At 32.7% G+C, this 15,667-nt stretch overlaps 1 protein-coding gene across 1 annotated transcript; it reads right to left on the bottom strand.

Annotated features, from left to right (window-relative positions):
- Nucleotides 1-11,596: 11,596 nt before the first annotated feature.
- LOC132927252 (52 kDa repressor of the inhibitor of the protein kinase-like) lies at nt 11,597-14,995 on the bottom strand. Its single transcript, XM_060991751.1, has 3 exons — nt 13,543-14,995; nt 12,433-13,476; nt 11,597-12,354 (listed from the first exon to the last, which is right to left on the bottom strand). Exons 1-3 carry the CDS (start codon nt 14,759-14,761, stop codon nt 12,176-12,178), a joined length of 2,442 nt encoding a protein of 813 aa, XP_060847734.1. The 5' UTR covers nt 14,762-14,995; the 3' UTR covers nt 11,597-12,175.
- Nucleotides 14,996-15,667: the final 672 nt, after the last annotated feature.

Here is a 15,667-nt window from a genome sequence, read left to right as displayed (position 1 = left end):
TTTTATCTGGATCTGGAAGTTCTACATCTAGAATAAATGAGTGGAAAGATACAAATATACATGAAATGAAGATTTTTATTGGATTACTTTTTCATACTGGAACTATAAGGATGAATCGTTTACAAGATTATTGAAAGAAATGTGAGTTATTTGATTTGAATTTTTTTCGAAAATACATGAGTAGAAATCGTTTTTTGTTACTTTTGAGAACATTACATTTTATTGACAATGATAATCCAGATACTAATCGTCTGAATAAAATTGAACCACTTTCAACATATTTTAATAACAAAATTTCGGATATTTATGAACCTGGTGAAAATTTATCACTCGATGAGTCGATGGTCTTGTTTCGAGTGAGATAAGTCTTCCGTCAATATATCAAAAATAAACGGCATAAATATGGAATCAAACTTTATATGCTTACTGAACCTGGGGGTTTGGTTCACAAAATTATTATATACTCTGGACAAGGACATGACACGTCGACTGATTATAATCATACAGAATATGTTGTCATACAATTATTAGAAGGACTTGATTCATGTGGCAGATCATTATTACAATAGTGTAAAATTAGCTCATATACTGTTAGACAGAGGAACATATATAACTGGAACTTTACGGGCAAACAGAAAAGGAAACCCTAAAGAAATAACAACAAAAAAATTGAAAGTAGGAGAATGTATTGGAAAGTTTACTAATGAAGGCATATGAGTGATGAAATGGCGAGATAGAAGAGAAGTTTTAGCTATAAACTCTGAACATTCAAATGAGTTAATTGAAGTTTCTAACAGAAGAGGTGACCAAAAATTGAAACCTGTTGCGATTACTAAGTACAATAAGTATATGTCTGGAGTTGATTGACAGGACCAAATGTTGTCATATTATCCTTGCGAGAGGAAGGCAGTAAGGTGGTATAAGAAGATAGGAATACATTATTTTCAATTACTTAGAAAATAATAAGTTATTTTATAATAAAAATAGGAATTTCGTATTTCATATTTCTATAAATAATTGAAAACATGCGCCCGTAGCCGATGTCAACTATAGTTGACACGCACCAAATTTACCGATTTTATGTGCGGCTACGGGCACTCGCGTGTTATATCGACAGCGGCGACAGGCCTGTGCCTGTCGAATTAAAGGCAGCATTGAACGTGATAATCAGAATGCATTTTCAACTGAGGTACACACGGATGCCAGTTCAGTTGGAATTGGAGCAATGCTGTTACAACGGGAAGCAGACGGTGATGCACCTAAACTGGTGTATTGTATTAGTAAAAAACTATCAGAAGCAGAGTCAAGGTATCACTCAGGAAAATTGGAGTTGATGGCAGTGGTGTGGGCAGTGAACAAGTGGCGGAGCTTCCTATTGGGGATCAAGTTTACTATCTATACAGATTTTCAGGCTTTAATTTACCTAACTGCTCACCGAGCTCTAAGGCCAAAGATTGCTAGGTGGCATGACCTGTTACTGGAATATGAATATGACATCCAACATCATCCAGACACAAATATGTCATATGTGGACGCGTTGTCCAGAGCACCTGTGACGGAGAATGATGGGACCACGCTCGATGGTGTGCTAGCAGAGTGACTCACGGTCTGCGTGACGTTCGATCAAGATGAACGAGTATTGATGGCGCAGACAGCTGATGGGGACATCAACGACGTTATCAAGATACTAAAGAACCAAGTCAGAAAAGGACCATACAAAAGGATATGAACTACAAGGACAATTACTATTGTTGGTATGAAGGAAAGAGGTTGTTTGTATGTCCAGAAGTATGAGGAAGAGTATCACAGTTGGGGCACATGATCTGTGTGGACACCTGTCAGTGGAGAAGACAGTTATCCAGATCCTACAAGATTATTGGTTCCCTAAAATGCAACGGTACGTAAGAAGACATGTGAAGATGTTGATATAGTTCACATGAACCACATTGGCCCATTTTTAACAACACCAGCTGTTGACAATTTTACTAAGTTCACACGTATATTTGCAGCAAGGGACACTGTGACAGAAGGAGTTCTGGAGAGCAAGACATCGATATTACAAATGTTTGGGTTACCCAACAGACTAATAACCGACAGAGGAACATGTTTTACTTCCAGGAAGTTTGAAGATTTTTGTGATGAAAAGGGAATACAACATACGTTGACTTCAACTCGCAGACCACAAGCAAATGGGGTTTACTCGCAAACCAGGTTGAGCGTTTAAACAGCATAGTGATGTCGATGCTGCTTACTCAAGTAATTAAGGAGGATGAGTAGGACCAGTGGCTGACAACGATACAAAGACAGATCTACAACAGCGATAGTAAGATTACTCGAAGGACACCTTTCGAACTATTACACGGTTATTGCCCTCGTTTCAGTATGGGAATCACACGAGAGTTATCAGGAACAGCAGTTTTTTGGTGTTGCCCGAAATAAATGTGGGAAGAAGCTAGGGAAGCGTTGGAAAACTCAAGGGGTATAATGAAGGCCGACTATGACCAGCACCGCCATGACAACACTAAGTATGATATTGGAGAAATTGTTGTGATGACCACAGTCACAAAGGCCAATCAACCAAATTGCAAAATAAATACCGTGGACCGTTGACAATAGTAGAAGTGTTACCCAGTGATGTGTACAGAGTAGCTCAACTGCAAGAAAACCAAAGAAGGATGTTTACAACAACTGAACATGTTTCGAAGCTGAAATCATGGAAGTTGGAAGATGAACTAGAAGAGAAAAGTGATCATAGTGAAGGAGAAGAACAGGAAACGACCGAGGCGAACAAAGTTGATGATAGTGTGGCAAGGAGACTAGTCCGGGTCAGAAGGAACCTGTTAAATTGCAAGATTATGCATGAGGATAGTTGCATTTGTTTATTTACATATTATTATTATTATTTTTTTTTTTAAGTTTTGTTATATTTTAAATGTGACTGAATAGAATATTTTGCTTTTATACTTGAACGCCGTTATGCAGAAAGCAACCAACCCTCAAAAACATAAATAATGAGATTTGTATACTACTAGATTGGAAATTTTATATTATGCATTTTACTAATTACAACCAACCCAAAAAGCGTTGTCGGGGACGACAATTCACAACATCCTTTCCAGCTGAAATATTATTAACTCAGTTATGGCCTGATGGTAAAGAAATTAACAAATTAAAACTCGAAGATATAAAATCAATGATTCATCTAATTCCAGCAGATGCAGATGCATTTTATTCTAATTTAATTGGAAATAGTGTCATTGATGAAGATGTGGGCGGATTTAATGAATTATTGGATTTTGAAATTGAAACTAATTAAATAAAGCAGTTTTTTCATTTATTTTAGGAATTTTATTATACCTAATATTATTATTTGTTTTCTTTTATATTAATATTATGACTGAGAAATGGTTTATTTTTAATTATTATATTAACTACTAGTCAAGTAAGTTGTTACATTACTATTACATACATTAACTTAAAAGACTGAGATAAACACTTTAGCATGAGTTTCAGCTGTGTATATACTAAAAGACGACGGTAGTTTAAAGAGATGGTTCTCCCAATCTGTGATTACAGAAAAGCCCACCCCATTTTTACTTTTGGAAGCATCTGTGTATATTTGTGTATAGTCCGGATATTGTTGTGACATTATTTCTGCAAAACGGTTGAGTATGATTCGACTATCTGTATTATGTTTACAGTATTCTGCCAATTGGGTGTTGATTTTTGGCGACCAGAGCCACGGAGGGAGAGGAGGCTGAATTTTTTTTAGTGATTGTGATCGGAAATCTAAGTTATTACTGATTATTTTGAAGTTTTTGAATACTGTGTTTCGGGAGGGCAGTATATTGGTAGGTAGAGGGCTGTGGATGATGTTTTCAGTGATGTGGTTAGTCAGATTTTTAATTTTAGTCACATATTTTAGTATATTGCTATGACGTCTATATTGTAGAGGGGGTTCTCCTGCGTAAAAGAGTTTGCTATCGACAGGACTCGTCCTGAAGTCTCCAATGGCCAAGCGAATGCCTTGGTTGTGTATAGGATCGAGGGTATTTAGATCTTTTTTTTTTGCTGAGTTGAATATGATGTCTTCATAGTCAATTAATGGGAGTATAAGTGCTTAGAAATTGTATACATGTTATAACTCAATAGCAGATTTATTTTTAATTATAATGTTAACTACTAGTTAAGTTGTTACTTTACTAGAATGAATATTTTATTATCTTTTTTAAGAATTTTATAATGTTGTTTGTTTTCTATTTCATTTTTTTTTTAAGATTCAAAAAGTGATTTATTTTTAATTATTTTGATGTTACTTTTCAAGTTGTTTTTTTACTGTTAACAATATTTTACTATCCTTTTTATGATTTTTTTACTATTATAACTCAAGAACAGATTTAATTATTATGTTAACTACTAGTCAAGTTGTTACATTACTCTGATGAGTATTTTTTTTATTGTTTTTGTTAATTTTATAATGACTCAAAAGACTAAGATAATTAATACCTATTTAATAATATTATTAAAGTTTTCATTTTAAAATCAACCATGCCACATTTGAACAATTATCATAAAACAACCAACCAACATAAGTCTTAAAATAATGGTGAGTATTAATTTGTATCAGGATTTTATTGGTAAGTCATTGAAATACATACATCAAATTAATAAGATATATTGGTTTTAGGTCATATGAGGTGCTAACTAATTAAAAAATAATAGTTTTCTAAAACTTGAATTATCTCCAAATAGAACATGTGTGGGATGGTTGCTTTCTGCATAAGTTTTGTTATATTTTAAATGTAACTGAATAGAATATTTTGCTTTTAAACTTATGAGGTGAGGTAACACTATATAAGTTTTACAGCTTAAAAGAATGTAAGAATTTTTTTTTATATTATGTTAATTTAATCTTATATTACTATTAAGTTTTTTTGTTGTTGTTATATGTATAATATATATATATATGAATAGGTTTATGATGTATATGTTAAGTCGGTGCTATGAGGACATAGCTAGGTCAGGAAGGCCGAGTGTTAAAATGATGTTGGCTGGACTGTAAAAGTATTCCATGTCTATTCTTATATATGTACTAAAGTGATTATGTTAAGAGGACGCTATACCCGAGTGTGTTGTCTCTGTCTTTTACACGCGTAACATAGTTAAAAACTGTTTTGCGCGGGACAATTTTACTCCCTCGATATTTATATAAAAATTACCAACATTTTAAATATAAGTGAGAAGAACTTTACCCGTGTTGTAGCGTTTTAATTTTTTGATTGTGGTAACTAATAATTTTTAATAATTAAATGAAAAAAACCTTAAGTTTTCAAACCGATAACTTTAATTGTATTCATGTTATCAAAAAAATTAAAACGCTACGACACGGGTAAAGTTCTTCTCATTGCGATTTAAAATGTTGATAATTTTTATATAAATATCAGGGGAGTAAAATTGTCCCGCGCAAAACAGTTTTTAACTATGTTACGCGTGTAAAAGACAGAGACAACACACTCGGGTATAGCGTCCTCTATAAGTTCTTCTGTTCTGTGACAGTTAGTATTAGCTGAGCAGTTGTGTCAGTTAAGAGTAATGAAGGAAAACTCATTGTGAAAAGTTTGTGTTTTTTTTATATTAGGGAAATAGAAGTTTTATGATTTAACATGTATTATAGAGTCTATAATATAGACTCGTAAAAACCATAACGATTTTTTATATTTGGTAATTGTTTGCGACTGATTTGCATAAGTATTATTAAAGTTAAACCCGCTATTACCAAGTGACACTACGGAAGACAAATCGAATAAAATAAAGGATGCTATACATAATGCAGCCAGCAACACGTTGAAAAGAAACTCACCAGAGCCTAGGAATCAATGGATAAACGAGAACATTATAAGAGATATTGAAGAGAGAAGGAAGTATAAAAACGCCAAGGATAATCATGGAATACAAGATATAAAGAGCTGAAGAACAAAATTAATAGAGAGGCAAAATTTGCAAGAGAGAAATGGTTAGAATAAAAGTGCCAAGAAGTGGAACAATTGCTTAGGAATAACAGTTTGGATCAAGCGTTTAACATAATTAAGAAATTCTTTCGAGGAAAAAAAAACTAAACAGCAGATTAAGAGACATAGATGGAAACTTGATACTGGACAACGACAAAATAGCAACAAGATGGAAACAACATCTTGAAGCTCTATACCAGGAAGGAGAAGCAGCTAGTCTCAATAATAATAACAATCCAGATATGCAAGGAGAAGTAATCTTAAGAGACGAGTTCATCAGAACTTTAAAGTTAATGAAAACAGGTAAAGCAGCCGGTACAGACGATATAGCAATGGAACTTATTCAAAATGTGAGTACAGAATTACAAGACGAGCTATTCAAATTAGTGAATGATATATACACTACAGGATAGATCCCAAAAGACTTCAAGGAAAGCATTATAATACCCATACCTAAAAAAGCAACGCAGATAAATGCAATGAATTCAGAACAATAAGTTTAATGGCACACGCAGCCAAAATCCTAGTAAAGATAATATGCACCCGAATTTACTTTATTTTTTTTTTTGCATTGCCCATAGTTGTAGGCCATAAGTCCACACGGGCTTGATTAATTATTTATACATTTGAAGTTTGGTGTGTTTGTTAGATATTATTGTTTTAATTGAGCGTAGTCATTCGTTTAGGGCGATTTTTTAGTTCTGAATTCTGATTTGGAGTCCTCAGGTAAGGCGACGGTTGGGCCTAAGTACATAACCAATTGGGATGAAGGGATTGGTATGATTAGTGATTACCAAGGCTGAGTTCTGAGCAGGGAGGGAAACGAAACGAAGAGTGAACGACAAACGTAATGTGAATGGATTTGATTGGTTGACTTGAACTCGTTATTTTTCATACCAGACAGACATTAGGTCAAGGTGGTTATGAAGAATATTATTTATATTAATTTTATTTATTAAGGAACAGCTTTATCGAAGAAATTGGTCCAAATAGCTTCTTGTGCAAATCTACTTCAAATTACCTGAAAATTCAAACAAATAATCCTGACAATTATAGAAAACTAATCCACTTCTTAAAAGGAATCAATGCACAATTTCACACGTATCAACTCCAAGCTGATAAACCACTCAGAATAGTCATCAGAAACCTACATCCCTCCACCCCAGTAGCTGACATAGCATCAGCAATTGAAGAGATAGGGCATTCTGTCAAAAACGTGATTAATATTAAACACGCCCAAACAAAAATACCACTCCCCCTGTTTTTCGCCGACCTCGATCCACAAGGAAGTGACAGTGATATTTTCTCCATCACTAGTCTGCTTCACACAAAAATAAAAATAGAAGAACCTCATAAAAAACGCCAAATCCCTCAATGCAAAACTGCCAATCATATGGCCACACTAGAACATATTGCGCACACAACCCAAAGTGCGTAAAATGTGGAAACGATCACCCCACTTCTTCCAGTGTAAAATCTCCAGACCTCCCAGCATAATGTGCCCTTTGTGAAGGAGCACACCCTGCTAACTACAGAGGATGCACTATCTACAAACAACTATCCCAAGACGCTCCAACATCTCAAGTAAAAAAACCAAACCTCCAGCAGCCATTCAACTTCAAGACTACACACCAGTCCCACCACCAACAATCAAATAATGAACACCTGCCAAATCAACGTACGTATGCTAATGTAACAGATGGTCACCCTCCTCTCAATAATATCCTAGCTCCAACCAATAACAATGAACTATCCTTTTCTAAATTCATAGAAGAATTTAAATCAATCATAAATCCTCTTATCTCTCTTCTCACTACTCTTATTTCGAGTCTTATTTCTAATAAAAATGCCAACTCATAAAATAACATCAAAATCCCTCCTCATCCTAACATGGAACTCAAATGGTCTAAGGAATCGCAGAGATGAGTTACTAGCCATCCTACAAAATAATAGAATAGATATCGCTTGAATCTCTGAAACACATTTCACACATTCATCACACCTCAATCTCCCAGGCTTTAATATTCTTAAAACCAATCATCCAGACGGCACTGCTCACGCAGGAGCTGCTATCATAATAAGATCAACCTTACTATTCTACCCCCTACCACCATACCAAACAGATCACTTGCAGTCTTGTGGTATCTCCTCAACACTCAACAACATTCCCATAAACATTTATGCAGTGTATAGCCAACCACGCCACTTATCACCAAAATTCAGTATGAAAACTTCTTCAACTCTCTTGGCCAAAAATTCATAGTCGGGGGTGACATAAATGCTAAAAATACACAATGGGGCTGCCGCACAAATAACCCTCGCGGAAATATCATTAACGCCTTAACGCAATCACGAAACTATAAAATACATGCTCCGCCCTCACCAACATACTGGCCCACCACCCCAAGAAAAAAACCAGACATTCTCAAATGTTCCACGCCATAAAAATCATACATTATATTTTGACAATTTCTATACAAGTATTCCATTCGCTGCCTATTTGCACAAAAATGGAATTTTGTGTCTAGGGACAGTCCGGAAAGACCGATTACCCAATAATAAAATACCTAGCGACCAAATAATTAAAAAAGATGTACGCGGAAAATCGTATGAATATTTGACCGTTTTTGAAAATACACCCATGTGTGTGACTTCATGTAAAGACAATAAACAAGTAAATTTATTATCAACTTATTGTGGATCATTACTAATGCTGACTGCCAATAGATTTGATAAAAAATTTAAAAAAAAATTAATATTTATTGTCCCACTGTAATCAAAGAATATAATAGATTTATGGGAGGAGTCGATCTTTTAGATAGTCTTATTGGGCGATATAAAGTTCGTATGAGATCAAGAAAGTGGTATATGCGAAGTTTTTACCATTTGATTGACACATCTATTGTAAATTCATGGCTCCTATATAAAAGATCGCAATCTCAGCTTGGAAAACCTAGCAAATATACATTAGCCGATTGGCGAAAAAGTTTAGCGTTTACTCTTACGAAAACAGGTATTGTACAAACACCAACTAGAGGCTGTCCGTCATTAGAGAGTAACATTAAAAAACAAAACAGAATCAGACCGACCCCAAGGCCCACTCAAGATATAAGAACTGACAACATAGGACATTTTATAAATTATAACGAAAAAAAAGGACGTTGCAAGTTTCCAAATTGTAAAGGCTATACAAATTTTCAGTGTAGCAAATGTAAAATTTATTTATGCGTAAAATCAAAAGGTGTTTGTTTTACCGATTATCACACTAAATAAATATTAAAAATGTAGCTATCATATTATATAATTAATAATCTAAAAGTACCTATAAAATATAATAATTTTAAGAAAAGTTATACTATGATAAGGTTTCAATAGTAAATAAATAAAATGTGTTAGTTTAGTACCTATTTAATGTAAAAGAAAAACATAAATAAAGTATGATTATGTTAACATTTTAAATATTGTTATTTTAGTATTTATTAATGCGCGATGTTGCATATTTGCAACAATCTGAAAATCTTGGTTTTTCAGGAAAATATAATAATCAGAATTTTTTAGGTATTTTTCTGTTATCTACGTTTAAAAACACATATTATAATACAATTTTTTTTTCAATTCAAAAAATTGCGCATTGAAGGGTTAAGAGTAAAACCTTTTGATGTCTAAAATTATTTTTAAAATACATTTTTGTGCGAAATCGTTAAACACCGATTTTTTTCACTCGCTATGCCATCCTTGTTAAGCATTGTTTCTCAGTTCGTTTTAGATGGGATAGGATAGAAAACTATCGAGGAATCGGTTTTATCTGTATGGATACTTGAAAGGAAAAAAAAGATTACAGTAGAGTCTCCCTAATCTGGACTAGATGGGACCGGATTATCAAAAATCAAAAATTAAACGGAATGACGTTTTTTTTAACTTACCTACTAATAAATATTTTTCAAAAAACACCTTATGTATTTATACAAATTTAGAATTTATTGATTTACAATTTTGCATTAGACATTATTATTGTTATAATCAGGGCTCGGGACTTAAAGCATTTGCTTATTTTTATGGATTGACTTAAAATGTAGCAGAGTGATATGGAAGTGTGTCATATTCCAAGTGTTCCAACACGTTTAATTATGAAATTTGGAAGTGCTTTTTTGCTTTTTTCATCTATTTTTTAAAAAAAATACTTATTTCCAGTTTTTTTGATTATTTTTCCTGTTTTGACCAGTTTTTCTAATTTTTATGGTTTTTTCAGAAAACACTTATTATTTCAAAAAGTATTCATGTTTTTGAAAACATTTTTTTACATAGTTTCAAGTTGTTAAAAAGACTACGTTTTTATTAAAAAATTATATTTTTAAGTTTTTTCTTTTTTGAATGACAACATGTATTGAGTTGATAAAAAAAAAACTAAATTTATTAGAAATTGTGTGTATGTAAATACAAATATCAATCGCGACAGTAGTTGCGCGAAGCTAATAAAAAAAAAAACAGAGCGGTCACTACCGTAGTGGTACCTAGTACATTACACGAGTCAGAGTTTGCCCATTGAATGTGTGTAAATTTCCCCATTTTCTTTAGCCTAGGGCCACAGACCTAATGAATGGACGGATTGGTCCGTTTGTGGAATCAACAAATCGGACATGATGTGCAGTTTATTTGCAAATGCGTGTACCATATGGAATTATGCTTTAACCAATCAAAGTTGGGTGTGCGGGCCGCTGTTGCACGCATGTTTGTTAAATATGAATTAGTTACGTCACATGTCAATTCATCTACATCAAGTACTCCCAGAGCACCAGCTAATGTAGACTTCCCACAACCTGCGGGAATGATGAAGGCATATAATCCAGGTATCCTTCTCTTCTTTAATATCTGTTGTAACACTTTATTCTTTGCATGTTTATGTCTTGATGCACTCATGATCGTTTGACCGAAGCCTGAAACTAGCTCATACTTGACATCAACTCCCAAAACAGCACTATCACAACAATCTATGATGTACCGTTCCATTAATTCAGAGCTAACATGAGCATACTCTTTACCTGCGTAAAGTGAATCCATGTTAAAGAAATTGATATTTAAAAGTACCTGATGATATAAACCACTTTAAATTATATAGACGTTAATCTTTAAACACTTGTGATAAGTACAAATCGCGACAGTAGTTGCGCGAAGCTAATAAAAAAAAAAACAGAGCGGTTACTACCGTAGTGGTACCTAGTACATTACACGAGTCAGAGTTTGCCCATTGAATGTGTGTAAATTTCCCCATTTTCTTTAGCCTAGGGCCACAGACCAGGGGCGTATTCAGCTCTTCTTCCAGGGGGGGGCGAAATTTGAATTCAAATCATAGATTCTTATAAAAAAATTTGTACATAAACGACAGTGTACAGATTATTAATAAATTGGCGGATCAAAATTGTTCGATCGTTTCGCTTGCTTAAACTTCAATAATTGATTTCTACCCACTTTCATAACCCATAACATTAATTATTGTAAACAACATCAACAGTATACCAAAATACCAAATAAAATAACTTGACATAGGACATAGGTACATATAAATATAAAAGCATATTATAATAACCACATAATATAATAATAGTTTTATTAAATATATAATAATTAATAATAAAATAATATTAAATAACAAAATCCAATTTCCTTTTTGTCTTTGAAAATCGTTCAATAACTTTTGATATGTCAATATCAATATTTCTATGTATGTTCATTAAAGCCAAACCTGTCAACCTTTTCTGGGACATTTGGCTTCTCAGCCATGTTTTTAACCTGGTGCAACATATTTCAGAAAGCATTAAGCAATAAGCAAACAGCCAAAAGCCAAAGGAGTTATGATTAATGCAAAGCAAAAAAGGACAAATTTATAAAAATAATCACAGAATTAAATAAATAAATCAATTAAATATCTAAATCAGACTATTTAAGTAAAGTAATACTAAATAGCGGAAATTAAATAAATATGATAGCATTTTTAACTATAGTTAAGTTATGTCATAAATAATAACTAGTAGTAAAAAAAATCTAAACTGATTTTGCTCATACTATATGTATATATTTTGTACTCTTTAGAGTGCATAAATGCATGTATATTTAGTATATTTTAAACCACATAAGTTCTAAGCCCTACTTTTTACCAAAATTATTTTCTTCTAACTTAAAGAAAAGCAAAATATACATGCATACCTCCTTAAAGTAGAGAAGCTGCGTTCTGCTGATGCGATACTTACTGGTAATGTTGCTAATACTACTAAAACCTGTCTAATTGTAGGAAACATGACTGGATGACATTCATCAATAGATTCTAATACATCTTCTGGTATTTTAAGACCTTAAAATAATTTTAAATAAAAAATATGTGATTTTTACCAATCAATATGCAAATTGTATTTAATAAATTAGTATTTACCTTCATTTTTCCTGGAAATCCAATTTGATTTCCATAAATCAACTTCTCCTTTTAAAATGTTAATGTTTATATCCAAAAATATAAAATGTCCAATTACTGTATCAATCATTTTTTTGACATCGAGTGAAGACTTGTTGATTATGTTAGCTGGAATAAATTCAATCAACTGAAAAATAGCTGTTGTTTTTTTATTTAGGAATCTTGATCTCAAGTCTTCTAAAATATTGTCAATTAGGGGAATGTACACAACTCTCCGGTAATATTCCTCTGGTGTATTTGCAGGAGTATTGGCCCTTTTATTTTGAATTTTTGTTAATCTTGGTAACTTGACTTCAATGTCTAAGTCAATCATTTTAGTTTTAGCTTCAAGAAATATTTCACTAAAATATTCTTCAGCATTTAATCTTTTATCTTCTAAATTTTGTACTATACTGGTAATACAGCTGGAAGCAGCACTTACATCTAAATTAACTCCTTGTAACATTTTACTGGCTGGTAGTGTAATACTGAGGATATTTGATAATATATACAATGTTATAATAAATTCACAATTGCACAAACTCAGGAGTAATGAGTTAGCTTTAGATGATGATACTTGATCTGTGAATTGAGATATATGTGTTAGACTTTCTATAATTTCTGACATGTTGGTTTCAAAGTCTATTATACTAGTGTGACGTTCTACCCAACGTGTAACACACAAACTGGTTAATGATGTCTTAGAACTTTTGGAACTTTTAAGGTAATTTTTCAAGATGAAATTCCTTTTGGAAGATAAATGAAAAAATGAAATGGTTTCTTGGAGAATTCCCATAGTATTTCTAACGATTTGGACTTTCGAAGATTTAGAAATTGATAAGTTTAGAGCATGATTAGTGCAAGGGCTGTATATAGCATTTGGACAGCTTTTCTGGACTTCTTGCACAGCTCCTCTTAACACTGATGTCATTACAGAACAACCATCCGTGCCAATTCCTATACAGTTTTTAAGGTTAAGTGACATTTCTTTTAACTCTGATACTACTATATTTCCAAGTACATTTCCTGAAAAAATCAAGGTAAATTAAATTTTTAATTAAAATAATACAATTAAATAAATAATGTATTCACCTGTTAGCTTCGGTTCTTTAGATAAATGGTCATCAATCAATGTATCTGACAAATCATTATTTGGAATGGCAGTCTGGTTTCTATTAAATGTATCATGGCAATTGATAAAACCAACGAAACGTTCATAAATGTTATTTTTCTTATCAATGTACCTTAAAGTTAAACTCATTTGTGATATATGAGACACATCGGTCGTTTCATCAAAGATAATACTGTAAAATTGATTTGTATTTACTTCATCTAATATAAACGACAGTATTTCTTCCTTACAACATTTAATCAGATCTTCTTGGATGATTGGAGAAATATAACTAGCTTTTGAATTAAAATTAAGCAAGTCATTTTTCAATTTTGTATCACCAGACATAACACGGTATTTCAAAAGTTCGCGAAAATTACCTTCATTCTTCACAATAGAATAAGTTGGATCAGTTAAATTTTTAGAGTCTTCATTATCATGAAATATTATTTGTCCTGAGTCACGGTGCCCTCTGAAAGGTATATTTTGGCGTCCCAAAAAAATTATAGTTTCTATTATAGGTTTTAACCGGTTTCTGTTTTCTTGAACTTGTCTTAAACGTTCACTGTTTAGAATATTATTAACCTGCTTATTAGGTGAGTTGTAAGTTTTTAAAAAGTCACTTGATTTTAAAATTGCATCCTGATGGTAATGATTTTGATTATGTTTTTCTAAATATCCATCCTTACCAAGTAATTTTGAATATTGGTTGAGTGGTAATGTTACAAGTTTTTTCAATTCTTCAGTATTTTGTTTTCCACCTTTATTGTGAGTTAAAAAAAGTGTACAATATTTGCAGAAACAGCCAGATTTTGATACAGAATATATTAGCCACGGATATTGGTCAAAATGATTATTTCTTAAAAAACGTTTTTCCTCTTTTCCTTTTTTTTTGTGAATGGAGAATGGATACTCAAAGTTTTTCAGTGGTTTCCAAGGGTTTTCCAACAGTCTACATTTTGTGTGGTCGTCAAGTTTTTTACCAATAAAATTACCAATATCATTATCGAAAACTAAATCTGATGTTATATTATTTTGTTTATTATCATCACAAATTACATTGAGTTGTGGTATTGCTCGTGGTATTGCTGTTTGGGAAACATTTACTGGCTCATTTGAATCACTTACCTCTGTTGACGATATTTTTTTGTTTGGAAAATAATTTAAGAGAGAAGGCTGTTTACGCTTCATAGAATCCATAGTAATAAACTAACCTGCTACAGTGTGGTAATGTCGTCTGTCGTACGTGAACTAAAATAAATTTGATTATAGTATTAAAAAAAAAAAAAATAACATAATCTTGTAAGTTGTAGACGATCACAATTATAATAGCTCCACACTGCCACAGATACAACAACAATAATAATTATTGTATATATCTGTGATTACAGCCAATATATCTATAATCTTTTGACTCTTATCAGTCTTATCTACAGCCATAATTGGTTATAGATGTTTTATTAATTGATAACAGGTTTTTGATAACTATTATCCATTTCCAAAAAAAAAAAAAAAAAATATGAAAAAAAAAAATATGCACTGTATTTTTAATTTTTGTAATATAATATTATAATAAAATATGTAAGCACCTATACATGAAACACATTCAACAATGTCCAGGGGGGGGCGATCGCCCCTATCGCCCCCCCCCCCCTTGTATACGCCCCTGCCACAGACCTAATGAATGGACGGATTGGTCCGTTTGTGGAATCAACAAATCGGACATGATGTGCAGGTTATACCTTTGTCATTTTTGAAAAAAAAATGGTTGTATAATTCGGAATATATTAGCAAAAAAGTGAAGTATTTTTGATGCTAAAAGATATTGTACTCGACCGATTTAGTTATAACGTTTCACGTAGCAGCGCCAGTGACCGTATTACCCTCCTCCTTTCATCACAGTAGTACACTGGGCAGCGGCTCCCACTGATGACAGTTTGCCTGCGCCTACGCTTATCGTATTAATGATTCTGGCAAAAACTTTCTGCCTTTCCGGCGACATTCAGTGTGTATGTTCATTCGTAATAACCACGTGTAATTGTTGTATTCCCTTGTTACAAGATGTGGATCGTCGACTATTAATATTAATTATTAACTAAAATATGT

Source organism: Rhopalosiphum padi, chromosome 3 (assembly GCF_020882245.1).
Source record: "Rhopalosiphum padi isolate XX-2018 chromosome 3, ASM2088224v1, whole genome shotgun sequence".
NCBI classification, from domain to species: domain Eukaryota; kingdom Metazoa; phylum Arthropoda; class Insecta; order Hemiptera; family Aphididae; genus Rhopalosiphum; species Rhopalosiphum padi.
The sequence above is the reverse complement of the archived record's forward strand: the minus strand, read 5'-3'. Positions and strand labels throughout refer to the sequence as shown.